Here is a 25,232-nt window from a genome sequence, read left to right as displayed (position 1 = left end):
GTCCCACTATATCCATCGCCCATATAGCAAACGGCCATGAACTAGAGACGTTATGTAGGGGTTCTGGGGGTGCGAAGATCAGCTATGAAAATCTTTGGCACTTGTCACACTTCTTAGCGAACTCTACTGTGTCCCTTTTCATATGGGGCCAAAAGTAACCCTGCATCAATAGTCGATGTGTTGTAGTCCTTCCTGCGTAATGGCTCCCATAATCCCCTTCATGTAGTTCTGCCAGCACCTCTAAAGCTAACTGCGGCCCTAAGCATTTCAGCAATGGCCCATTGAAGTTCTTTCGGTACAATTCACCTTTTAGTATAACATATCTCTGAGAAGTTTGTTCCAACCTTCTTTTTTCTTTCTTATCTGTCACCTCCTTTCTTGCCAAGAAGCACTTAATGGGATCCATCCACCCCCCTTCTTCTTCTTCTTTAGTGATCTGACCTACCACCATCACCTCCTCTGTACTTGGTTTCTCCAATCTTCCAACTCGTATCGTTCGTTCCTATGACCCTGGTATGGTTGCCGCTACGTACGCAAGGGTGTCCACATCCATATTCTCACCGCGACCCAAGTGTACAAATCTGAGCTTTGTAAACTTGGTGGACCTTTTGTGCACCACCTCTAAATACTTCGTCATTCGGGGGCACCGGGCAGCGAACCCTCCATTTGCCTGACACACCACTAAATTTTAATCAGAAAACACGGTCAGTTCCTTCACCCCCAAGTCCTCGGCCATTCTTAATCCTGCTATCATTGCCTCATACTCTGCTTCATTACTGGATGCCGCGAACCCTAGCTTCATGGTCTGTTCTATTCTGTTATTATCAGGTGTAACCAATACAACCCCTATGCCGCTGCATGCATCAATGATAGATCCATCTGTGAATACTCTCCACCCATTTCTCTTATCTCACGAGTCTAGGAGGTCAGGCTCTACATCCTTCTCCGGTTCCATGACCATCTTTTCCCCCCAAGTGGGATCCTCCGCGGGGAACTCTGCCAGAAATTATGCCACTGTCTACGCCTTCTCCGCGGTTCTTATCTGATATTGTATTTCGTATGAACTAAGCATCACTGCTTATTTCAACATTCAGCCTGACTTCTCTGCCTTTAATGCTTGTTATAGAGGCAGCTTCGTCACCACCACCACTGAGTGTGATTCGAAGTAGGGTTTTAGCTTTAGTGCCGAGAAGATTAATGCCTGGGCATATTTCTCAATTCTACTATACTGCGTCTTTGCATCCAATAATGTTTTGCTTTGAAAGTACACCGACTTCTTCACTTTGTCGACGAGCCGAACGAGAATTGAGCTAACTGCATACTCGGTGGCCACCAAATACAAGTGCAATTTCTCCCCCTGCTCTGGCCACAACAACAAAGGAGCCTTGCCCAAATACCTCTTCAACTCTTGAAATGCCTCCTCGCATTCTGATGTCCATAATAAATCTGGTGTACTTCTTAGTAACCTATACAGCGGTTTGCATTTGTCAGATGACTTGGAAATAAATCTATTTAAAGCCACGACCCTACCGGCTAGCCACTGCACTTCCTTGACATTCTGCGGTGATGGCATCTCCACCAAGGATCTTATCTGTTCGGGGTTAGCATCTATTCCCCGATGAGTAACAATGTAGCACAGAAACTTCCCCGTGGTCACTCTGAATGTTCATTTCTCAGGATTCAACTTCAAATTGTATTTCCGTAGTATCCCGAAGGTCTCTCTTAAGCCCTCTAGATGCTCCTCCTCAGACATGCTCTTTTCCACCATGTCATCAATGTATATTTTAATCCCCTTCCGAATCTTGCTTTCGAACATTTTCTCGCCCAACTGCTGGAAAGTAGCTCTGGCATTTTTCAATCCAAATGTCATCATCATGTAGTAATATGTGCCGCCTTCTACCACAAAGGCTGTCTTCTCCTGATCCGGTCTGTACATCACGACCTGGTTATACCCCATAAACGCATCCATGAACGAAAATATTTTGAATCTTGCTGTTCTATCCACCAATTCATCCACTCACGGCATGGGATAGCTATCCTTGGGATAGTCTAAATTCACATATGTAAAATCGACGCACATACAAACTTTGCCATTCTTTTTTGGTACCGCGACAACATTGGACAACCAATCTGTGAATTCCACTTCTCGTATTATCCCAGCTCCTTTTAGCCTCGTGACCTCTTCTCAAATTCCCTCGGCATACTTTGGTTTAATGCTTCGCATCCTTTGCCTCACTGGCTTAGCATCTTCCTTCATATGTAACCGATGACATGCGAACCCTGGGTCTAATCCCGTAACATCCTCAATTACCCAAGCAAAGACATCTTTATTTTCGGACAAGAACTATATCAACTTACTCTTCCACTCCTCTGGTAAACTGGACCCTACCGACGTGAACCTCTCTTCCTCCCCCTCCCCAATATTCACTATTTCAATCTCTCATCAAGTGTCTACGGACCCACCGTTGACTCCTCCTCCCCCTCTACCAAGGCACACTGTAATTGATATGCTTGCCTCTTCCTAGGGTTTGAAGTCTCTCCTTTTGGTCTGCAGATCAATTGTTTCACTGTACCCCGATAACTGTTCTTGGCAATCACCTGATCGCCGCGAACTTCATACATGCCAGTCAGGGTGGAAAATCGTATCACCTGGTAATACGTCGAGGGGACAGCCTTCACCTCATGAATCCACCGCCTCCCTAAAATTGCGTTGTACTGAGAAGCATAATCCACCACCATAAACCAGGCAAAGACCGTCACTAGACTTGTTGTCACAGGCAATAAGAGTTCTCCCATGGGCTCTGTCATACTTCCATTGAACCCATATAAATTGGTTCGCAGAGGCCTCAGTTGCCTAAGATCAATTCCCATTTCTTCCAAAGCTCCTTTGAATAACAGATCCACTGCAGTACCACAGTCAATCAACACCCTCTTCACCATATAGTTGTTCATTGCTACTGTGATGACCAACACGTCTTCATGGGGGGAATCCACAGCTCGTAGATCCGCACTACAAAAGACAATCATGTCTCTGTCCTCCGCTGACCCTACCCTTGGTCGCGACCTATCTGTCCTTTCATTGATCTGCTGGATGCTCCCGGTTCTCCTTACCTTATCTCTATGAGTGTTATAACTTAGAACCTCCCCACTAAAAATCACATTAATAGTTCCCAATATTCAGTCCTGGCACGGCAAGCGCTCCTCATTCTCTGTGCCCCTTACAAACTCCCTCATCCTCCCTTTTTCCACCAACCACTTTAGTGCGTAACAGTCGTTAGTCTCACGATTTTGTATCTGGTAACATGCGCAAAAAGGTTTATCCGGTATTTCTATCGGTGTGCTCCGCGGCCCTTCATATCCCTGCAGGTTCTTAATCAAGGGTAAAATCTCACCCAAGGGTCTATTCAGCGGTGTCATCTCTATCTTGTGGTATGACTTCCTCTCCCTGTTCTCCCTTCGAATCCCCTCCCGGCTTCTTTCTGCCCATGGGGTATCCACGATACCCCCCGCTTTCTTTTCCTGAGGTCTCTGTTCTTCGGTGCTCCTTGTCTTCCTCTAAAGCTAACACTACCTTCCCTGACCTCCTAGTATCCTTATGCATAGTGTCCTCATACCTTATATATTTTTCCACCCGCGGATATAGCTCGTGCAAGGTCGCGATCTCATTCTTCGCCACGGACTGATGCACTCCTGTCCCTGGACGCAATCCTCTTTCAAATGCAATCACCATGGTTCTCTCATCCAAATTTTCAACCTTCAATGTCTCAACCTTGAATCGACATAGGTACTCTCTAACTGATTCCGCGGATCTTTGTCAAACGTTGAACAACGCCGCGATATCCACCACTCGCCTTTTCTGGTGTATGAAGTGGTCTATGAACGCTTGTTCCAACTCTTAGAAATTACTTATGCTTCCCACTGGTAATCTGTAATACCAATCCGACGCCCCTCCTTTAAAACTAGCTGAGAACATCATACACCGTAGCCCATCATACCGAGCCTCTTGCCAAAAAGGCATCTGTTGTCGGAAATGATGTATGTGATCCGTCGGGTCTCCTTTGCCATCATATCTTTCAAACCTCGGCTGATTGAAATGCTTTGGGACCTCTGACTCCCAGATGGCGTCTGCTAGTGGATTGCAGTTCAGTTCGGCCACCACTTGACTAGCCATTCACAACCGCCCCGATCCTTCACCTGCTGCCGATTCGCCTCTCTATCATTGTCTATCATCTCTTGAACTTGATCCATGGTCAAGCCAACCACCGGGTTTTCGACGATATCCAGCCCACCCTCCTCATCATCAAACTCCTCACTTGCTTCTTCCCCTTCTTCTTCTCTTCTCAGTTCGTCGTTCTCCTCTCTCAGCCTCACAATCTCTTCTCACATAAGCTGGGTCTCTTCTGTTACAGGCTCCTCTTCCTGATCTCCCTTCTCATCAATCACCGCCTCCGGTGTTGGCTCTTGCACCACTACCCTCCTTGGTCTCCCCACCTCTCTCTTCACTTTCGGTGCCATTTCTGACTTGCTCTGATCTGTCCCCACAGACGGCACCAAATGTATGAACCTCAAAACCCATATACAAATCGAAAAACTAAATTTGCTCTAGAACCAAGTCTATTTTCTCCCTCTTTTCTTTTCTCTTCCGCTTCTCTCTCTCACTCACTATGCGGCCTCCCCTTCTTCTCGACATCCTCTTCTTTTTATACCCCTTCCCCCCTTCATCTGGATCGTACACCTATCTTCTCATCTCTCAGTTCCCCTTCTTGTCGTACATATGCCACATTTGCGGTCTAGGGTTCCGCAGTCACGATTCCCTACTCCTCGAATTCCCCTATTATGTTACATTCCATTCCTTATCCTGTTGACCTAGTCCACTTCTCATTATTGGGCCACTACAGATAGCATGAACACATTTAAAATATGATAGAAATAAGTAGTGAACATAATAAAATAATACGTTGTTCCAACATAATGTGTTTTTCTTACAAAGCGAACCGTAATTGCTGGTTACAGTTATATAGGCAAAACCATAAATAAAAACACATACTCAGCCATTTATGAAATTCAATAGGGGCTTTTTTCCCTTCCCTTTGTGTAGGCCAATTGTAAATATCTTCTTGTGATCCTTGTCACAAGTCACACCGCTAGTAAATGTTGTCCCCAGATCTACACAGCATAGCACATCTTCATCATCTCCTTAGCTTTCTAAAAACAACACTTGAATTTTGTAACCAAGATACCACCCTTCTTTTCTGTAGAGTTCAAAAAAAAGTTTACTATGATGGTTCCGTTGCTTTTTATATTTAGGATTTATCTAGTACATGATATTGTGATTTGATTCAGAAATCCCAAAGTGTTTATTCTGATCCAAGTAAATAAGTACAAGTACAAAATTCTCTTGTTGTTGTTGTTAGTGTTTTTTTTTTTTTTTTTTTTTTAAGTGGAAATTTTATTCATAATGATAATGAATTTTACACATAATTAGGGCAAGCGTGCAACAAGCTGCGTCGCAAGTCCTTTCATGAATAGCAAATCCTATCATTTTAAAAATAAACTCGTTAGAACTAGCTGTCATAACGTTACTATCCATAAGTTTCTGAAGACGCTTGAGAGCTCAACAAGTTGTTGTTCCAAAAACCGAAAATGTCAAAACTAAATGGAATGAAACAATGCTGGTTAGCCCTGCAAGCTTCTTCATGCTTCTCCATCTTCCCTGTCGCTTCTCTTTTAGCTGCTTCTCCTACCATTTTTTTTTTTTTTTTTTTTGGAAATTTTATTGATAATGATAACGAGTTTTACAAATAATTAGGACAAGCGTGCAACAAGCTGCGCCGCAAATCCTTTCTGAATGGAAAATCCTATCCTCCTAAATACAAACTCGTTAGAACCAGCTGTCATTACGTTGCAGTCCATAACTTTCTGCAATCTCTTAAGGAACTCAATAGATTGTTGTGCCAAGAAACCAAAAGTGTCGAAACTGAACGGATTGAAACAATGCTAGTTAGCCCTACAAGCCTCCTCGTCTTTCTCAATCTTTCTTGCTGCAGCTCTATTAGCTGCGTCACCTACCGCAAAGACTCCATTCCCAATCCCTACCAACGGAGAGGCTCCAGTTACATCAACACATGCATGCCTCCCCTCAGACCAACTATAGATCAATACATCCGCAGGCCAAAGTGTCGATCTTCCCTCATTCGGATCAGTGAGAAAATTGACGGGAGCCTCCTTCTTTACTTGTACCCCAGCCCTCCAAAATGCATCACATAAAATGTCTCTGACATGATCATGTCAATATTTGAAACCTGGAAAGTGTCGACAGTGTGCTGCATGGTCCCCGAAAGCATCCAGTCTACTCTTTTTGCAAACAGGGCATAAACCACCGTCAGAGTACAAAGTAATCATGAGACGATACCGAAGAATATAACGATACTCCACCGGCGACATACGCTGTCCAAGTCCCTCCATCAGAATAGCTAGTAGAAAATACTTTGCGTGTTCTGACTGCAAGCATCCAATGACTGCTTTTTGACGAGCAGATAATTCAAACTCCCTCTCAAGACCATCAACAATCTTACCGTAGAACGCTTCCGCCAAAACTTTTTGTGATTTTGAGGGGATGGTAGCATTCACAACCAGGGAATTAAGGTCAAGATCGGGTAGACAGAGATTCAATGCACTGCTAGCAACATCAAGAATCGCATCAACAGGCACTGGGCCACAACTCTTAAGAATGTGGTTCTAAAACTCAGAAGTCTGACAATGGGAGGCCACAAAAGTAAAAGTAGAGACATTAGAGGCACAATAGATACCTAACCCACCAAGACGTAATGGGAGTGTCGATAAACGCCACTGCAGATCACCGAATCTAGGACCATCAGAAACCACAATACCCTGGAGAACACTGCGGAGATGCCGATCAAAAGTCTTAGATGCCTCTCTGAAAAGCGATGGTGGACAAGTACGAATCGCAAAGACCAACTTAGAGAGCCCCACACAAGCTCGTGAAAGCGCTAACTCACACTAAGGATCTTCCAACATAGCTAAACGGTCCATCAAAGTCATAACCTTTTCAACATGCTTTCGAGCAAGGCCCCTGACAAAGGATGGATCAGTGCTAACCGCACCTCCAAGCAACCTAACCCTCTACTGAGGATGGGACAAATCTGAAGGAAAGAGACTGGGAGTAGAGCGACGTGGATCCAGTGATGTCCAAAATACCTCAGTTTTTGTTTTTTTTTTCTGGTGTGAAAAAAAAAAGTTTGTGTATGATGCCGAAGATAAGATCAAATCGGAAAACCTTTTGTCTAGTACTACTCGCGTAATACATAATCTCATGTTATGAAAAAGCAATAAAGACTTGTTAATACTTTGGTTAGGGACATCAAGAAACCACTAAGAGCAAGGAATGTATTTGGTTAACAACTAGCCTCTTAATCTATTTCAAAAACTTCATGTACATAAAGTCGAGCATTTAGAAGAGATACCATAAGAAGTCTTTCAACCCAAGACACTAATATAAAAAATCGAGCTAGACTAGGATGTTAACATAAAAAATGATAAAAATATCAGATAAAGTGCTCTTAGAGTTACTAATACTTTCCCAATTCAATATAACCAAAAAGTGCGAAACTCAAAAAAATAAAAATATCAGATAAAGTGTTCTCTCTCTCTCATTTTAGTCATTTATATAATCTGACATATGTACTTAGAGAGAAAACAAGGATGGGTTTTTAAATAGCAGTATCTTGGGTTAATTGTTGTTAGAGACAGCAGTAACATGTAGGCAACATGTAGAGAACGAACTAGAAGAGTATTGCAAAGAGAAAATGGAGAGGAACTGAGGAAGAGAAGAAAAAGTTGAGGTGGGTGGGGGTGAAGGTGGTTATGTTAAGTCATCGTAGAGTATCAACTCGTATGCAGTCAGAGTATGTTAAGAGGGTGTTTGTTTTTTGCTATATATAGGTGTTTACTAATTATAAGTTTCTATAAGTCAACTTTTGTTAGTTACACTTTTGGCACTTATAAGCATAGTACAAAATATCAGCATATGTCAAAATATCAACTCTTTATTTATGGATATGTATAGTGGATATATCTCCCTATTTAGGGATATTTGACATTGTTTCATACACAAATATTATGGATATATCTAAAATATCGATAAATATCATAGATATTGTGGATATTTCTTGATATATCATTTCAAAAAATTGGGCCTAACACCCAATTTTGGAGAAAATGAAGTCTAGAGGACACGGTTTTTGGTGAGTAACTCACAAGAACAAATTCTAGCAATTAGTAACTCACGAACCCACAATTTCAAATTTAGTAACCCTCAAAGACAAAATAAGTTGGCCCGGCCATTTTATTTTTTTTAAATGCCAGTTATACCCTTTCGTGAAAATAACTCTCAAGGACAAATGGTCCAGATTTAAAATAAATATTTTCCAATTTTACCCTTTCTGTCATTTTACTATGAACAATGAGTGTTAATACCTCATGCTAGTGTATGAACAATGATTGTTCATATCCAAATAGGTGAATGTACCTTATACAATATGAACATTCAATATTCATACCCAATCAATGTTCATACCCAAATACTATAAAGATTGAATGTTCATACCCAAAGGACCAAGGACTATGAACATCGAATGTTCATACCCAAAAGACTATGAACATTGAATGTTCATACTCAATCAATGTTCATACCTAAAAGACTATAAACATCAAATGTTCATACCTAAAAGACTATGAACATTGAATATTCATACCCAATCAATATTCATACCCAAAGGACTATGAAAATTGAATGTTCACTATGAACATTGAATGTTCATATCCAAAAGACTATGAACATTGAATGTTCATACCCAATCAATATTCATACCCAAGGACTGTGACCATTGAATGTTCATACCTAAAAGGGTATGAACATTCGATGTTCAACCCAAGGACTGTGAACATTCAATGTTCATACTAAATACACCAGGTCGTTTCGTCTGGGCCGGCCGTTAATTATTTTGTGTCAGGGGTATACTTGACATTTCATCTACCTGATCCGTTTTTTATTTCGTGTCAAGGGTATACTTGACCTTTCATCTACCCAATCCTTGAGAGTTACAAAAATAAAAAGGTGTCCTTGAGAGTTACTTTTTCGACATTTTTGTCCCTGAGAGTTACTCCCTGATATCATTTATATTTATTTGAAATATAAGGGTTAATTAGACTAAACCCCCCATTTTATATACATGTTTAGACTAAACCCCCTATTTTATGATTCCTTAGACATAAACCCCCATTCTATTTTCTCCCCATCACACCAATGTCAATATTTTACTTAATACCCTAACTGCCCTTGTTGGGCCTTGTGTTTAGTGTAAGCTACGACACAAAAGTTTGAAACTGAATGTTATTAAAGGTTTACCACTTTGTGTTTGCTGTAAATTTTGCGGTCTAGATATACCAAAATTTCTTATTATTTTTAATGCAAAGGCGTAGGAGAACTATTTAATGTTTTCACCACATTTTAACGGTTATTGTAGACGTCATGTTCTTTCGATGGTCATGAATTAGTTCATCTTCGACAACCAAAATTGGTTACGAGAATAGACACATTTGGTTTAGAAGAATAGCAAAATTGTTTTTTAGTTAGCAAACACTCACAGTTGGCAACTGATTTTGCAAAAGAAAAGCATTTTTTTTTATACAGTTAGCTTATTCTAGAATGTGAAGTTCAACTGGATTTACTTTGAACTCCTAATTCTGGGAAAATGTTTTTAGATTTAACCATCAATGATTCTGGGTAAATGTTTACAAGTTGAACTTAAGCCTTGGGGAAAATCATAATGATTTCACCACCTTTTAATAATATTCAAATTAAGCAAAGCTGGAATCTTGTAGGCCTGCTTTTGGCTTGAATAGTGGAAAAATTCTCAAACATTGTTGTGAAATAATGTTGTTTCTCTCTTTTAAGATTGCTTTAATACGTTATATGTCACCTTGAATCGATAACTTGACATATTTCTGAAGCAACTGATTTGAGCTCAGTTTAACTTGTAGAGAGGCTAAACAATTGTCTCTTGAAGCCCAACGATCTGGAGTTCGAAACAAATTTGTGGGTTGTTTCTAGTTGCTTAGACTGATAATTAAGCAGCTAGCCTTGCTTTTTGGACAGTATAACTTGCATTTAGGTGTTTAGATAGTTGTTTTCTGTTGAAAAGTAAAGTACATGTGTAGTTTCAAGACCAAAATCCTTATGCATCTGGTTATTAATCTAAACTTTTAAAATCTATTAATTAGCAAACTAATGTATCTTAGTTGAAAGGCGAAATCATTATGGAGGCATCTGATCCTTTTCTTTTGCCAACTACACTATTTTGGAATGAATCTGTATTTTCTCACCATCTAGAATGATGTATCTGCTTCGGTTCTTGCTTCTGGTGTGGTAGATGGTTTTATGTTGCTATGCATTAAGGACTTGTGTTTGGTTGGTATGTATTGATAGATTTATAAAGAAAGGGGAGTGTGAAACAGAACGAATGTTACTAGATTTATTTCAAGTTGGGGAAAGGCAGCTAGGGTATTAAGTAAAATATTGACGTTGGTGTGATGGGGAGAAAACAGAATGGGGATTTATGTCTAAGGAATCATAAAATGGGGGGTTTAGTCTAAATATGTATATAAAATGGGGGGTTTAGTCTAATTAACCCAAAATATAATAATAAATATTAAATAAATTTGTTACCTGTACAAATTATCGCCAAATATCCTCAAATATCGTAAAAATTGTAAATATCATAGAAATATCACCAATATTTGCAGTCTTATATATCTCTAAACATATTGTGATATTTATATATTATTTTGTTGAAATTTCAATATTTATTGCAATATATCTCGATATTTTGTACTATATTTATAAGTAGCAAAAGTATATCATAAAGAGGGTCTAACTTGAAAAACAAACCCCAAAAAAAAATGTGACCCACCACTTACAGTGAGAACAAGTGGCAAGCGTTACACTGAGAATAAATGGCAAGCGCTTACAAAAACCAAAAAACAAACACACCCTTAAGTATTGAATGAAATGTGAAACAAATGTGATACAAAATATTGGCGTGTCTAAAAGCGAATCATCTTCACGGCAGTTAGTCGTTGAGGTCCATTGCAGGTATCTACTTTTAAATGTATTATAAGAAAGCAGATTTTAGGTTTAATCTCCCTTGTTGATACATAACCAGCATAAAAACCCCCTCATTACGTACTAACCCATAAAAACCCCCTATTTTTTAAAAATACCCAAACAGACCAAAATACCCTTGTAAAAACCGGGCTGACGTCATCAATCTTTACTTATAATTTTGGCTTAAGGACAAACCGGGCTGACATCATCCTATGTAAATTTGTATTTACATATGACAATATAAAATTACACAATCTTTTTAACCTATTTAAATTTAAATTTTCATATAAAAATTTTTTTCATAAGAAAATTTATATTTATACTTACATATGAAAATTCATATTTACATAACCTGTGTCACCTTGCAGTTGTCAGAAAAAATGTCTATGAAATTTCATATTTGCATATGTAAATTTGTATGCACATATGTAACTTCATATTTGCATATGTAAATTCATATTTTCATATTTCCAAACCATCTTGATCATCCATTTCAATTGCCTCCTCATGTACATATTCAATCTCCTCTTTTATAGGAATAGAGCTCACATTTATTGACCCGTCGACCACAAATATGGACATAGCATTGCTGACATTATCTTTATGTTCTTCCTTCAAACTTTTGGGTTTTGATGAAGTTTGAGGAGATGATGAGCACTTTGAAGCAGCATTGTTCTTTGGTGGCTGTGTTCGTGTTGAGCCAGCAAGTGCATTTCTTTGTGTTGGCCATGGGTGATTATGTTCAGAGGTATAGGTGATTACCAACATGTTTGGATCAGTTCGACTTCGTTCTACTTGTTTCCTGGCCGAGCAACCTTTCGAGCTCCTGCATCTATAATATCCCCTGGATCATAGTTCGTGATATTACAGCTTAAATTAATGAATGCCTAAATACTTTGTAATAGATGATCGAAAGAAGTAGTTACGTATTAATTCATGAACTTAAGAGAATAGTAATAGCTGGCTGAATGAGATGAGAATGCATGTTTGGTGTTTTGGTCACAAAAAAAAAAACTGTTATATTTGTTTATTGGATACTTTACAAATTAATTAATGTGACATTCATAGGATATACATACCTAGGATAAGGAGAACCTTTGATTGGTTTCTGACCATACTTTCTCCATGCCCAGAGGTCGATGGAACAACTTCTCCACTTGGCTCGCCATTTGTTAGCAGCTTCTGGTCTTTGGAATACATACCACCTTCTTTGCCTCGGCTTTTTCTGCAAAAATAATTACAAAATAAGTTACTTCGCATGCTATTTCCCACAAAGACCACGAGGGGAAAAACGAAAAAAATTGTTCATTGAGCATTTGAGCGGGCACAAGAAGAATAGAACAAACAAAACACGCGAAGATTTTTTTTTTCCTTTCATAATACTTTGCTTCCTGCAAGGTTCAAGACGCATACTAGCAAGATTTTACTTAGAGAATTGAAGCACTTCGCAATCGGTGTATGTTTCTAAAACTACACAACAAAAAGTGAAATGAATTAGTATCCTTCTATTTACTCTTAGTACTCGATCATTATTATTCGATCTTCCATGGATAATAATTCTCAAGGAAGAAAAGGAAAACCAAATAAAGCTAAAAGTAAGGCAGCATCCAATATCAAATGAACAAAGGATTGACTACATGAAAGCTATGACTATGCTTACTACTGTGACCCATGAATAAGGAAAGCCTTTTTACATGTAGATTGATGTATTGTAGTCCCAATATAACAATAAACTTTTGCTGTTCATATCATATGCTTTTATATAGCTAGTAATCATGAATTCATGATATTTTTCCAAGTACATGAACATAATTTTTCTATTTACATCAACCCTTAATCCACAACTTCTGATCTAGATCGAGTACTTAATAATAAGTAATAATTAATTTACATTATTCACATAAAAACAAAGATAAAAAAAATATTCCTTGATTATAAGAGTCACTAAGAGCATATAGGGATAAAAACAAAGATAAATGTGCAAGTCTCATGAGCATGAAAGTTGTAGCAACTCACGAACAAGATCTTCGCAGTTTTTTGTTACATTCGGAAGTTAAACACATGCCTAAATCCTAATGAAGCGCACTCTGTCTCGAGAGGGGGAGGCGGCCATACACCAACTAGCTAATCCTCTATCTATACTATTGCTTGTAAAACAAAATCTTCTTGGGCAATAAACAACTTTGGTCGACTCTATCTCAATATAGTTTACATCACACATATTTTCTAGCCAAAAATGTAACGTATTCACTCGAGACTAGTGATGCATTGCAAGAGTAAAGAAAAAACTTGTTGAAGCGCTAAGAAGCGCATGGAGATTTCAAAAGCTTCAAATTACATCAATGAAGCAACATATTATTAGAAAACAAGAAGTATCCTGAAAAACAAGCTCCATTCTACAACTCTCCAATTATGCTATCATTGAGTTTTGAGGGCATGCCATTATTTCTAAATTAACACGAAAAAGTACATAATAACAAAATTTAACAAAGGCAGAACATGTATAAAAAATGCCTCGTAGTACTCACCTCCAATTATTATCAATACCGAAACAATGCTCTAAAATCAATTATCCAAGCTCGACCGAAAGAGCTTAAGCTCTTGATAATGGGGTTTGCACAAATCTTTCCACCTTAAAATCCTTTGGACAAACTTCACGACACTTTGCAAAGCTTTGCTTAAATCTCTTCATTCCGATCAAGCAAGCTATAAATCACAAACTGATAAAAATAAGGCCGGTAGTCGTTGGGATCCTCTTTTGCAAGCTCTTCATAACTACTCAACGCCTCGTCAACATTCTTCTGAAGATACTTAATTTGCACCATAATCAAATGAACATTTCTCGCATCATTCTCCTTCTGCTCTTCCTGAGCAAGTACCAATTTCTCTTCAAGCAATCGCAATGCAGCTTGTCCTTCTCCACATTGGTCCATGAACAATGCATTCTAAAACAAGGCGTCGAAACACAAAGGGCCTTGAACTAATATCTCTTCATAAACCTTCCTCGCTCCGTCCTTTTCGCCCATTTCATTATACAACCTCGCCATTAAAAATTTCCATTCTAACTCCAACGGTTGGGCTGAAATAAAACGTTTCAAAATCTGCAACGTTTCTTCGTGTTCTCCGTCTTCTAGTTTACGTTCTAGTAAAGACTTCAATGCATCAATTGCCTCTGAATGTGATTCAAGAAACTCAGAAAGTGGAGATTTCTCGTTTTTCACTTCTTCTTCAAAAAAAGGCTGATCCCCATTTCTTGGTTCTTCTTGGTCGAAAATATAATGAATATGGAAAAAGGATAAAACGGATAATAAAATAAAATAGAAAATAGAAATCGGACTGAAATTCCGCTGTTATTGGAAAGCAAAGAGTTTTTGTGATATGGGCCGATAAATAGGGAAGTTATGTGGTATGGGCCGATAGGAAGGGGTTTACACTCATCCGGATTCAAACCAATGGCTGAGCCCCATTTCTTGTTTAAGAAAGTCCAACTTAAAGTAATGCTCAAATTAAAGGTACCTACTAAACCCTTTTTAATGGAAATTAAACATAAATAATCATTTAAGATCATCACATTCAAAAGATGGATAACGAGAAAAAACTCATTTTGTAGTTTTCAAAAAGGATTTCAGAACATTTGCAAAGCAGTTTTTTTTTTAGTAGCATATCACTAACATTTTGGAAAAAATAAGTTACAGCGTCTTTGTCAAGCCCAGCACAATTCCACGGCACATTTTGTGCCAATTTCTCTCGTTTTTGTTCAATAGATGCGCTATTGGCTAAAAGCAGATTGTTCAACTTTGTCATTACTGCACGTTCAGTGGTTTGATAGCTAACGGCCATGCACTGATGATCATACTGCCACTTGGAATCGAGCTGGAACCCGGAGTCTGGGAGGCTGTAACTCTCCAGGTTTTCCAAGCTGCCCGCAAGCAGCCATCTGATCATCCCCTCTACTGGGCCGTAATAATACGACACACCCTGCTTCTGCAAGAACATTTCTAAACTCAATCATCTTATCATCACTGGTTGGCTTAAACTGGGATCCACAGTGAGGATTAAATGTTATAAGATTGACTTTGCAAGGAATGCCCTGTACAAGAACGATTAGCCTTTTCGCATCGTCAATGCTGCAAACAAAAACAAACATAAATATGATTAGACCAGGAAGATACATAACATCATCAGTTTTCGCAGCAGGCAATTTTCAAAATTTATTCAACTTGAATTCAATCAGAGTCACCACCACACCAACTCTATCATGTTAGACGCTCATACAATGGACAATGTTACATCTACACTAACACAGTCCAATTACTAGTTCCCAAAGGTTGCCGTGATCATATATCTTAACCGAACTGGCTGACTCTTTCATTCATAGTTGATTGAACAATCTTGGATATGACAACTGTTTTACAGTTATGAATATGACAGTAATTCTTGAGCAAATCCATAACGTGGTTCAGTTTTAGTACTAAACTACCATTACCAAAAGTCCAAAAACAAAGGAGATGGTATGTTTCTAACCTGTCATTGATTCCTGCAAGCATTACATACTCAAATAGCACTTTATAGTTATGCTTTCTGCTGAGTTCCTCCCTAAGAGTCCCAAGAAGCATTTCCAACTTATATTTTCTATTAATCGGCATAATCCAATTTCGGACCTGCACTTAATTTCAGTGACAGAGGTCAGTTCCACAACCAAATATATAACAACCAATCAAAGGAGCACCACTCTAAAATAGTACCTCATTTGTTGTAGCATTCAAACTGACTGCCAATGAACAATTAGATTCATTAAGGAAACGCTTTAGTTGGGGAACAAGGCCGCTGGTTGATATGGTGACCTTCCGAGGACTAAATTGAAGACCTTGCTCATCTACCATAATGTTTGCAGCTTTTATGACACTATCAATGTTGTGCAGCGGCTCCCCCATACCCTGTAGATTAATGGTGTTCAAGTTGCTTGCATTATTCCAAAAGCAGGAGATTATGAAGACTGAAGATATCATTTCTCTTATCATTGACATGTAAAGCTACACGCAAGAAAAAACATTGTGCACCAGTATCGATTTGTCTGCATGCATGTCAACCAGTTAAATGATTCTAAAACCAGATGGAAACTGAGAGGATATTAAAGTAAAAAGTAATATATCCAGTCTTAGGGCATCACCAATGGGACCTTTATATGGCCCTCTATCTTCAAATTTAAAGGAACAATACGAAAATGGGCTTCCAATGCAAGCTCTATATGGCCCTCTATAGTTATCATCCTTTAAAACTGTCTCTATTTCTATCACATTTATTGAGGGCCCAGTCCGTTTCGCGACTTAAAGAGAAATATGTCTGAAAACATTTCAATGGGTAAAAACCTAGTGTAGTTGGTAGAAGGTGTTCCTGGAATGGGTAACTTCCCAGGTTCGAGTCCCACGCCCTGATTTTTTTAAACTGTTTTGAGTTACAAAAGGCTGGAATTGTAGAAATAAAAAAAATGTTCTTGCTAAGAGTCGAACCCACACCGTGCCCACCCTCGAGATTATTCTGGTCACAAACTTTGCCACTAGTCCATTGAAAACCAGATTGTTCATTGCCTTGGGATTTTAATTTTGATTATAAAGGTTGCGTTGGAGAACCCATGATTTAGAGGTCCTTCATACCAAAGTCTCTGCTTCAACCTAACCTTTAAAATGGTGATGTGGCCCTCTATTTTGAGGGCCTGCATTGGTGATGCCCTAACACACTCTGTTGTACAAGTTCCCAGATTCAACAATCTTTTAGTGCTAGAGAGACGATAACCCAAAATTGAACTTCACTAAACAGAACGAACTGTCTTTTTGATGGCTTAGAGAAGTCATGTTTATAAGTTTGCTTGCTAAACAAATACCAGTTTCTTATACTGATTGACATCTACAAAGCTCTTTGCAGTCTCTGCTCAGATCACACTCCCTTGATAGGTTGGCACTTGGCATGAGGACATTATCAAGCCTAAGAATGCTCCATTTCACTTCTTTAAAAAGTTTACTACTCATGAAAGCTTCTTTAACTTGGTCAGAGATAGTTGGGAATTGCCTGTTGAGTGCAATAGCTTCTTTCTCTTGACTCAGAAACTCAATAGGCCTAAGAAAGCTCCTAAACTTTGGAACAGAACAGAATAGTTTCTTTGTCTTTACTCAGACACTCAAAGGCTGAAGAAAGCTCTTAAACTTTGGAAGAGAACAGTCTTAGTCCATTTGGCATTAGAATTATCAGTTCGAGCAAGACAACGAAAACGAGGATCTGGCTTCTGAGGTAGCAAATCAAGAGAGCATTGTTGAAGAACTTTTAGCCAAGAAAATGAAAAGTCAGAGCAAAGTGGGATACTGATGTGGAAAGGAACACCATATACTTTCATGCCTTGGCAAGCTTCAACAGGACCAAATCTCTGATCAGAGAAAATGAAACTCAAGATGGAGAAAAATTAAAGACACGGGAGCAAATTGGTGACTATATTCAAAAGGAATGTTGGTGGAGCATTGATGGGCATTGTTGAAGAACTTAGTTGATACAGTGTAAAAGTAGTAACAATATTAACCAATGTAAGAATCACATAACCTAAGATTAAAAGGAAGTTGCGTCAAAGAAGAAATGAACTTTACATCATTAATTTACCGGCACCCAAGAAAAGGCCCTTGGTTAATTACATACGCAAATGACAATGACATAGACATTTGCATGCATGACATAATCCAAAAGAAAAGTGGCCATGTTGCTTCGTATTTATACTGAATGATGTCAAGACTGAAAACTCACCATGAATACAACATTCGAAATGGAACCAACTCCGCCTGAGAGCACACGTCGGACGAAAACAGTTTGCTCTATTATTTCAGCAGCTGTTAGATGCCTCTTTAAGCCCATCCTGTAAACACATCATATGCAGTTGTCAGGTCAGAGCAGCTGAAGAAAATCTGCAGTACAATGTTCATATGTTAATTCCAAAAGCTAACCTGCCAGTGTAGCAGAATTGGCAATTCATGGCACAACCCACTTGACTCGAGACACAAACTGTAGTCCTTCCTTTCTTGCAAGGAATAACAACTGTTTCTATTACCAATCCGTCATCCAAAGTGAATAAAATCTGTAACCACCTGCGAGGTCCATAATCAATGAGAATCTTTTGACGACATAATCATAACCCCCTTTCACACACAAACACATGCAAGCGAAAGACATAACAAGCCTACAGGAATCCATAATTGAGAGGTTGCATCAGAAATAAGACCACCAGACCTTCCGAGTTCCATCAGCTGCTGTAAGGATATCTTTCAGAGACAATGCCTTAAACTCAGCCAAGTCACTCAACGCTTTTCTAAAATCTTTGTTTAAACCTAAGAAATCAGAAAAGCAACAAAATTGTCACATAAATTACTCCAACTAAATGAAGTCTCATATGTTAATATGCACACCACATAGATTTCTGAGGCAGTGTACACACAAGAACACACAATTGAGGTGGTTAGAAGTTTTAGATAAAGTATGCATAAACTGTTATCATGAATGGAGGCTTTTGAACACCTTCCCTGCAACTTATATGTTTTTCTGCAATCGGCAAAATAAGAACTTTATTAATAAGTTAATAATATCCCCCCACCAAGATACAACTAGCAACATAGATAAGCTGCTTGACTTCAAACATGAGGCGGTGGAGACCATTCTCCTTTTAAAGTTTTAATTGAATACTTATTTATTTATTTATTTATTTTCAGTTGGTTTGTTACAGTAGAAATCAAATGATCAAATGTTTGAAAAGTTTGCAAAAATCTTTCAGCAACTTTCATCGAAATGCACCAGCAATTGATATGCCAATTTCAAATGCTCTTAAAAACAGAACATCTTTTTTTTTAAACAGTAAAATGAAGATTTTCATTTAAATATAAAAATTAAGAAAGCATCCTCAAAGACTCCAACCGTAACAAACACCCACATAAAAAATCTCCATATATAGCCTCCACATCTTGCAACAAAATGCGCAAAATAAATGCTTCTCAAATCCACAAACAGTTTGCTCCAATAGCAAAGAAGGCCTTTTATGGCAAGATCGATCTTATGGAGATCCATAACTCTACCGTCAAACCGCCGATTGTTATGATCCAAACATATTCCCCATGCGATCAAAAATAGAAACATATTCAACATACTTTTGCCCTGGATGAAAATGGACATGTGTGCCATTAAGCATGAAATCGTACACCTGACCAGGACTAACACAAAGTTACACATATACCTCATGAACGTACAATCAAATTTACCAAGAGAGGACAACACAAGAGTATATGATTAATGGAGTCTACAACCATAGCACACAAAAGAGAATGATCCATGGTTTAATCACCAAAGTTTCTTTTCCTAAGATTATCAACCGTAAAGAATCCGCTCTAAATAAACACACCATACAAAGAAAGCATTCTAGGAGGTACCTTGGAACCACAAATTCTAAAAGCTAGAAAGGCAGGAAAGGATATAACACAACTGGATGGCGGGAACCAAGAACGAAGAGTAACACAGAAAGACCTGACAGAGGAATTACCATTTTTACTAGGTAACCATACTAATTTGGAACAGTTAGGGTTCAAATTTATAGTCCTATAAGGGAGGTAAAACTATTTTTAAGAAGAATCCATAGGGGTGCCATCGATGTCCCAATCATTGAAGCCCCGGTTATTGCCAATATTTTAGAAATCTGGCTGCTTGCTCTATTACCTACCTTAAAGTTAGGGAGAATCTTCTTTATACCCTTCCAAACCCCACACACAAGGCCACTCTCCTAACATTGGTGGTTCTCACCAAAATGCAACATGGGTACTCTTCTCCACAAAATCTCTCTCAAAATCAAATATACACAACCACAACCACTTACCTTACAGAACCAAGTTGAAGATGTGGACGATCCTAAGCCCCAAACCCCTAACCTTCTTAGGCAAACAAAACCAAGTCCCAATTGACAATGTGGTAGCTATGCTGTTCTTCCAAGTCGTCCCCCAGGAAATTACATATCAACGAGTCATTTCTATGAGCCACACTTTTAGACGTAGAGGTAGAGGAGGGGAACGTATGGTAAAGTGGAAGACTGAATAGTGTTCTCTTAATGAGCACTAGCCTATTCCAATGCATGGTCTTCCACCCACTTAACTCTCTACCAAAGCATTCACCCACATGATTCCAAAAGTACTTAGAACATATTTAGACAGCCTTACCACCGACCGCCTTTATATCTCCCACCCCAGACACTGGAAATGCCCTGCTCTTGTGAAGGTTATTACACAACCCAGAGACAGCCTCAAAACACCCAAGAATACCTCTCAACCACCTCATCTGCTCAACCCATCTCCTAAAAAGACTATTATCATCGACAAACCAAAGATGAAAGATAAGCATGTTATCTTTACCAACCCTAAAACCCTCCACAACACCTTTCTCGTTAGCCCTAGTGATCATTCTCCCACAAGAATTCTACAACCAAAATGAACAAAAGAGACGACAAAGGATCTCCTTGCCTGAGACCTCTAAAGCTCTTGAAGAACCCAGCTGAAAATACATTCACAAGCACAGGAAAAGAGGTAGTGGAGATGCATTTCCTAATCCATCCCCTCCACTAGGCCCTGAAACCCGTTCTAAAGAACACAATCCAAGAAATTTATACCTCTCATGACCATATACTTTTGCCAAGTGAACCTTCTAAAATCTGTCTATCATGGACAAAGGTGCCTTCTTCCAGAAAGACGACCAAGTTCATCACTCTTTTTAAGCAATATCAGAACCTTCTAAACAATCTTACTGGTAACAACTTAAACTTCATGAGGGATCACTATCCACAACACCAATATGAGACTATTGTTTTTGGGCCTCCACCCCCGGAAAATGCTACTACTGCTGTAAGGAACCACCATGAAGCACTGTTCGGTGGAGTTGCGACCTGTACTCCAATCAAAACCCAAAGCTTGCTCATGTGTCATTCACAAGGGCAGCTCCTCCACAGATGACAATCCATCACCTCATATCTCACGTGCCTTACAAATGGGCCTAGATGATACAAAAAGCATCTTAAACACTGTGGGCATCATAACAGCTTATATGGTGGATCCAAATCTTCAGCCCATAGCTGTTGTTTACCCAAGCCAAACCCAAATCTAAATCTCATCATCAACCTACCCAACCCCACTCGGATCCATAGTCAACCACACGTATGAATAGTACCAATCTATCATTTACAAGAAACTAGAGAAATCATTAAAGGCTGAAGGCCTCAAGCCACTCTGATGAAGGTTATGGAGGGATCCCAAACCCATCTTGTGCTCTCTTTCAAGGATTATTGCTTCTACTACTCAGTAGCAGAGTACCTAATTGGTTGAACAACAGAAATGGTCCAGATTGTACTTAATTGAACCCTAGGTGTATATTTTTAAATTCACATTTATTTTCTTTCTGCGATAAACTAGCATTTAAAGTTGATTACACATATAATAGAAGAAAACTTCACCAAGAGGATTCAAATGAAAATAAACTTAGATGTTAAAGAAGTCTCAAGGTGTGTCCTCATAGAGAGCAAAAGTGTATTATTAATACCTTTCATGACACATGATGCGTGATATCTAGACTTTGTGAACATCTATGTTCAGAACTTATTCTTCCTCCCTCCATAATAGCACTAAATGTAACAGGTGTATAATGTGCATGAAGGATGAGGAAACAATTCAGCATTTACTTTTGGATTGTGAAGTGGCGCAAGTGGTATGGGATTACTTCATGCAGTCTCTCAAGTGTAATGATGATCCATCACAAGGGATTATGGGTAGATTCAATTGTCAGCCACAGGGTCAGATTTCAAGGTCGGGTCATCTCCTCTCCATGATTGTTGCTCACGCAGTCACTTGGTCGTTATGGCTTGAGCGAAATCGTAGAACTTTTGATGACCAGTCTAGGGATGTCGAACAGCTCATAGTTAAATGCAAACTACTTATGTGGGATTGGGTGTCGTATTTACCGATGTGTAGGGGATTAAAATTGGAAGATCTTGTATTTAGATGGGATGTCGTGATTGAGGCTTAGCTTTTGTATGCTTGTAATTTGGGTAGTGTGAATATCTCACACTACATCACTATTATTATTAATAGAATATTGTTTTGCTGATAAAAAAATAATAATAATAGCATTAAATGTATAACTAATTGATGCAGGAGATCTTAATAATAGTCGTTCTAGAATTAGCTTCGCTACTTTTTTATTTAGTTTATCTAGTGAACTTAGGAAGTGTCCTATTTGTGTCCAAGTTGATTAGTTTCTATTTTTATTTTTTAAAGCTTAGTTTCATTAGAATTGTTCAACTTCGTTTTTAGTATTCCTAATCTATCTAGAGGAGTCTATAGGCTCTATTTTGAGTTGTATTAGCATTAGAAAGCTACCTTAATGCTATACCAAGCTTAGGAAACATGTATCTGCAATTTTCTTGATTGATTTATAGGAGTCATCCATATAAAGAGCTCCATGTACGAAAATTAGAATAATTCATCAATCAATTCACACAAAACTCTTTAACTATACTTAATCCTATCCTACTTCTTAAGTTTCAAAGTTCCATTGAAATATCAATATGCTTCTGCTACGTTCATACCGTAAATGATAAGATGCAAGATAAAGGCATCTGCCTAAGACCAAAAAAAATCATGTCTTTTACCATCACGTTTGCATAACTCCATATAAAATGAAAAGTGTAGCCATTGTATCAAAATTTTAATCACGAGAATACCTTCCAATTCATCACTAGAATGTGCCCAAATGCCGTGTCCATAAAGCTGCTTCCACAACATCATAGCCTGCCCTGGCCTAAAACCAATTGACTGCACCCATTTCTGTTCAAACCAAAACATTACACACTCAATGCATAAAACTAGCTTAAAAAATCAACAAAGAAACATAAAAGACTTACTTCAAGTTCAGTGTAAGTCATTCCTTTCAACAGAACCTTGTTTTTATTCACTTCTAACACAAATATTGAAACTTTAGTACAAAGCAAAAAAAAAAAAAAAAAAAAAAAACTATATAGAAAAGATTAACAGAAATGTTACCTGGTACCGGCGAAGAAGGTGGTGGTGATACACCATGACCCAAAGATGTAGAAGAAAGGGAAGAAAAGGTATTTGTGTGAGAAGAAAGAGAAAGTAATGATAAAGAATGGGGTTTTAAGGATGGGAAAAAGAAAGGGATTTTATTAAGTGGTGATGAAAAGGGTTTGTTAATGAGTAGAAAACAGTAGGTTCCTGTTCTTCTCATCCACATACAACAACCAAACTCCATTGTGAAGGTCTGAAAAAGTACTACAGTTCTAATAAAAATCGTGATATTGGGGGATATATCGAGTTTCATATCGTTGACGGGTCTATCTAAAATGACAATGTGATCTCGGCTCATAGCTCACTAGTAGGGGTGGGCAATGGGCCGGGTCGGGCTAGTCCGGTCCTAAACATTTAAAGCCCTTCAAATATTAGGGCCGGGTCAGCCCGGCCCTAAAATCAGCGTATAGGGCGGTCACAGTCTAAACCTCCGAGCCCTTACTCCTACCCTAAGCCCTCTTTTAAAGGCTTTAGGGCGGGCTTTAGGGCCTATATATATTTTTTTTTTTTTTTTACATCGGTTTTAAAACTCATTTATATTACAAAAATATACTTCGTTATTCGAGATGTGAATGCCTCTTTGCTTTCTAAGTGGATTTGGCGTTTTGGTAGTGAAGAAGAGGGCTTATGGAAAGATGTGATCGGGGATAAATATGGAGTTATTTTAACAAGATGGTTCACGAAAAAAATCACCAATCACATGGATCTTTGTCTTTGGAAAGGAATCATGAATCACAAAGATATGGTAGAGAGAGTTAAGTTTCAAGCTTGGAAACGGAGAAAGAATTATGTTACGGGATGATAAGTGGTGCTTTCGCAAATGCCTCTAAAAGAACGTTTCAAAGATTTGTATGTCATTTCTAGTAACGAAGTCCGGGACCGTTCAAAAACACGTTATATGGGATAATGGTGTATGCGGTCGTGGGATCTGAAATTTAGAAGGAATTTGTTCGATAGGGAGCTACTACAAATGCGTGAGTTTCGGATTTGCTTGCTACTCAAAGGGTTAATGAAGATCATGATAAATGGAAGTGGTCGAGGAAGGTTCAACCGTTTACTCAAGTCAATGTATGAAATTTGTCGAGGGAAAATAGGATACAAGCTTTGCACTTGGGAGCCCTTAATTTTCCAGTTAGCAAAGTTTAAAATAATAGAGTTCCAACCAAAGTCTCATTCTTTGTTTGGGCTTTATGCTGGGGGAGGACCTTGACGTGCGATAATCTTCGAAAGAGAGGCAAAATCCTAGTTAACAGGTGTGTCATGTGTACTAAAGAGGAGGAAACTATTCAGCACTTATTCATGGATTGTGAAATTACACAAATTATATGGGATTATTTCATGCATTCTCTTAAGTGTCGGGGGTGGCGATCACAAGGTCCGATGGGGCGCCTTCAACCGCAAGCCGGATGGTAGAATCTCCACTACCCGGTCGGATTTTGGCAAAGGTTATAGCTCACGCAGCTTACATGGTCCATATGGTTGGAACCTTGATCGTCGAACTTTCGACAATAAGTCTAGGGATGTCCAACGACTTATAGTCAAATGTAAAACTCTTATGTGGGCATGGGTGTCTTTCTTACCTAGTGTTAGAGGTTTGAAATTGGATGACCTCATTTTTAGATGGGAGTCCGTGATTGAGGGGTAGCATTAATATGTATTTCTAGTAGTGTGAATCTCTCACACGCATCTTCATTACTATTAATATAAAATCTTGTTTTGGTTGATAAAAAAAAAAAAAAATATATATATATATATATATATATATATATATATATATATATATATATATATATTACAAAATGTACAATAATCTACAAACTCAAAGTCCAACCAATCTAGTAATAATCTTGTATAAGTCCAAAATTTAAAATGCACATCCACAATCTAATGAACTGAAAATACAT

General features: G+C 38.5%; 3 protein-coding genes and 1 pseudogene across 5 annotated transcripts; all 4 read right to left on the bottom strand.

Annotated features, from left to right (window-relative positions):
• Window positions 1-1,666: 1,666 nt before the first annotated feature.
• On the bottom strand, window positions 1,667-4,515 carry LOC147497326 (uncharacterized). Its single transcript, XM_086562841.1, has 3 exons — window positions 4,385-4,515; window positions 2,464-3,148; window positions 1,667-1,942 (listed from the first exon to the last, which is right to left on the bottom strand). The coding sequence occupies exons 1-3, from the start codon at window positions 4,513-4,515 to the stop codon at window positions 1,667-1,669; spliced, it is 1,092 nt and encodes a 363-aa protein (XP_086418967.1).
• Window positions 4,516-11,647: 7,132 nt separating this feature from the next.
• Window positions 11,648-11,953, bottom strand: LOC147497325 (uncharacterized). Its single transcript, XM_086562840.1, has one exon. The coding sequence runs from the start codon at window positions 11,951-11,953 to the stop codon at window positions 11,648-11,650; it is 306 nt and encodes a 101-aa protein (XP_086418966.1).
• Window positions 11,954-13,778: 1,825 nt separating this feature from the next.
• LOC147497324 (protein SLOW GREEN 1, chloroplastic pseudogene) lies at window positions 13,779-14,989 on the bottom strand (annotated as a pseudogene).
• Window positions 14,771-23,582, bottom strand: LOC147497323 (Radical SAM superfamily protein). 3 transcript variants are annotated; one of them, XM_086559923.1, is made up of 9 exons: window positions 23,284-23,582; window positions 23,145-23,194; window positions 22,965-23,067; window positions 18,452-18,549; window positions 18,169-18,299; window positions 17,972-18,080; window positions 15,931-16,122; window positions 15,710-15,846; window positions 14,771-15,312 (listed from the first exon to the last, which is right to left on the bottom strand). In XM_086559923.1, exons 1-9 carry the CDS (start codon window positions 23,579-23,581, stop codon window positions 15,036-15,038), a joined length of 1,395 nt encoding a protein of 464 aa, XP_086416049.1. In that variant the 5' UTR covers window position 23,582; the 3' UTR covers window positions 14,771-15,035. The 3 variants fall into 3 exon arrangements, with proteins under 3 accessions (XP_086416049.1, XP_086416048.1, XP_086416050.1); XM_086559922.1 differs by having other exon boundaries at window positions 23,145-23,197; window positions 23,284-23,552; XM_086559924.1 differs by lacking the exon at window positions 23,284-23,582 and having other exon boundaries at window positions 22,965-23,105.
• Between the last annotated feature and the right edge of the window lie 1,650 nt (window positions 23,583-25,232).

This window comes from Coptis chinensis, chromosome 5, assembly GCF_015680905.1.
Source record: "Coptis chinensis isolate HL-2020 chromosome 5, ASM1568090v1, whole genome shotgun sequence".
Classification (NCBI taxonomy): Eukaryota; Viridiplantae; Streptophyta; class Magnoliopsida; order Ranunculales; family Ranunculaceae; genus Coptis; species Coptis chinensis.
This window is presented reverse-complemented; position numbering and strand designations above follow the sequence as displayed.

What these genes read in the sequence shown, in the direction of transcription:
- LOC147497325 (XM_086562840.1), bottom strand. Translation starts at nt 11,953, where the DNA reads ATGTTGGTAATCACCTATACCTCTGAACATAATCACCCATGGCCAACA.
- LOC147497326 (XM_086562841.1), bottom strand. Translation starts at nt 4,515, where the DNA reads ATGGCACCGAAAGTGAAGAGAGAGGTGGGGAGACCAAGGAGGGTAGTG. An exon ending in ACAGAAGAGACCCAGCTTAT is followed by an intron (nt 3,149 to 4,384) that starts GTGAGAAGAGAT and finishes TGTGATTTTTAG; the next exon opens with TGGGGAGGTTCTAAGTTATA. An exon ending in AGGGGGAGGAGGAGTCAACG is followed by an intron (nt 1,943 to 2,463) that starts GTGGGTCCGTAG and finishes GGGTATAACCAG; the next exon opens with GTCGTGATGTACAGACCGGA.
- LOC147497323 (XM_086559923.1), bottom strand. Translation starts at nt 23,581, where the DNA reads ATGAAACTCGATATATCCCCCAATATCACGATTTTTATTAGAACTGTA. An exon ending in CAATTCTGCTACACTGGCAG is followed by an intron (nt 18,081 to 18,168) that starts GTTAGCTTTTGG and finishes ATGTGTTTACAG; the next exon opens with GATGGGCTTAAAGAGGCATC. An exon ending in CTTGCAGGAATCAATGACAG is followed by an intron (nt 15,313 to 15,709) that starts GTTAGAAACATA and finishes TTTTGTTTGCAG; the next exon opens with CATTGACGATGCGAAAAGGC.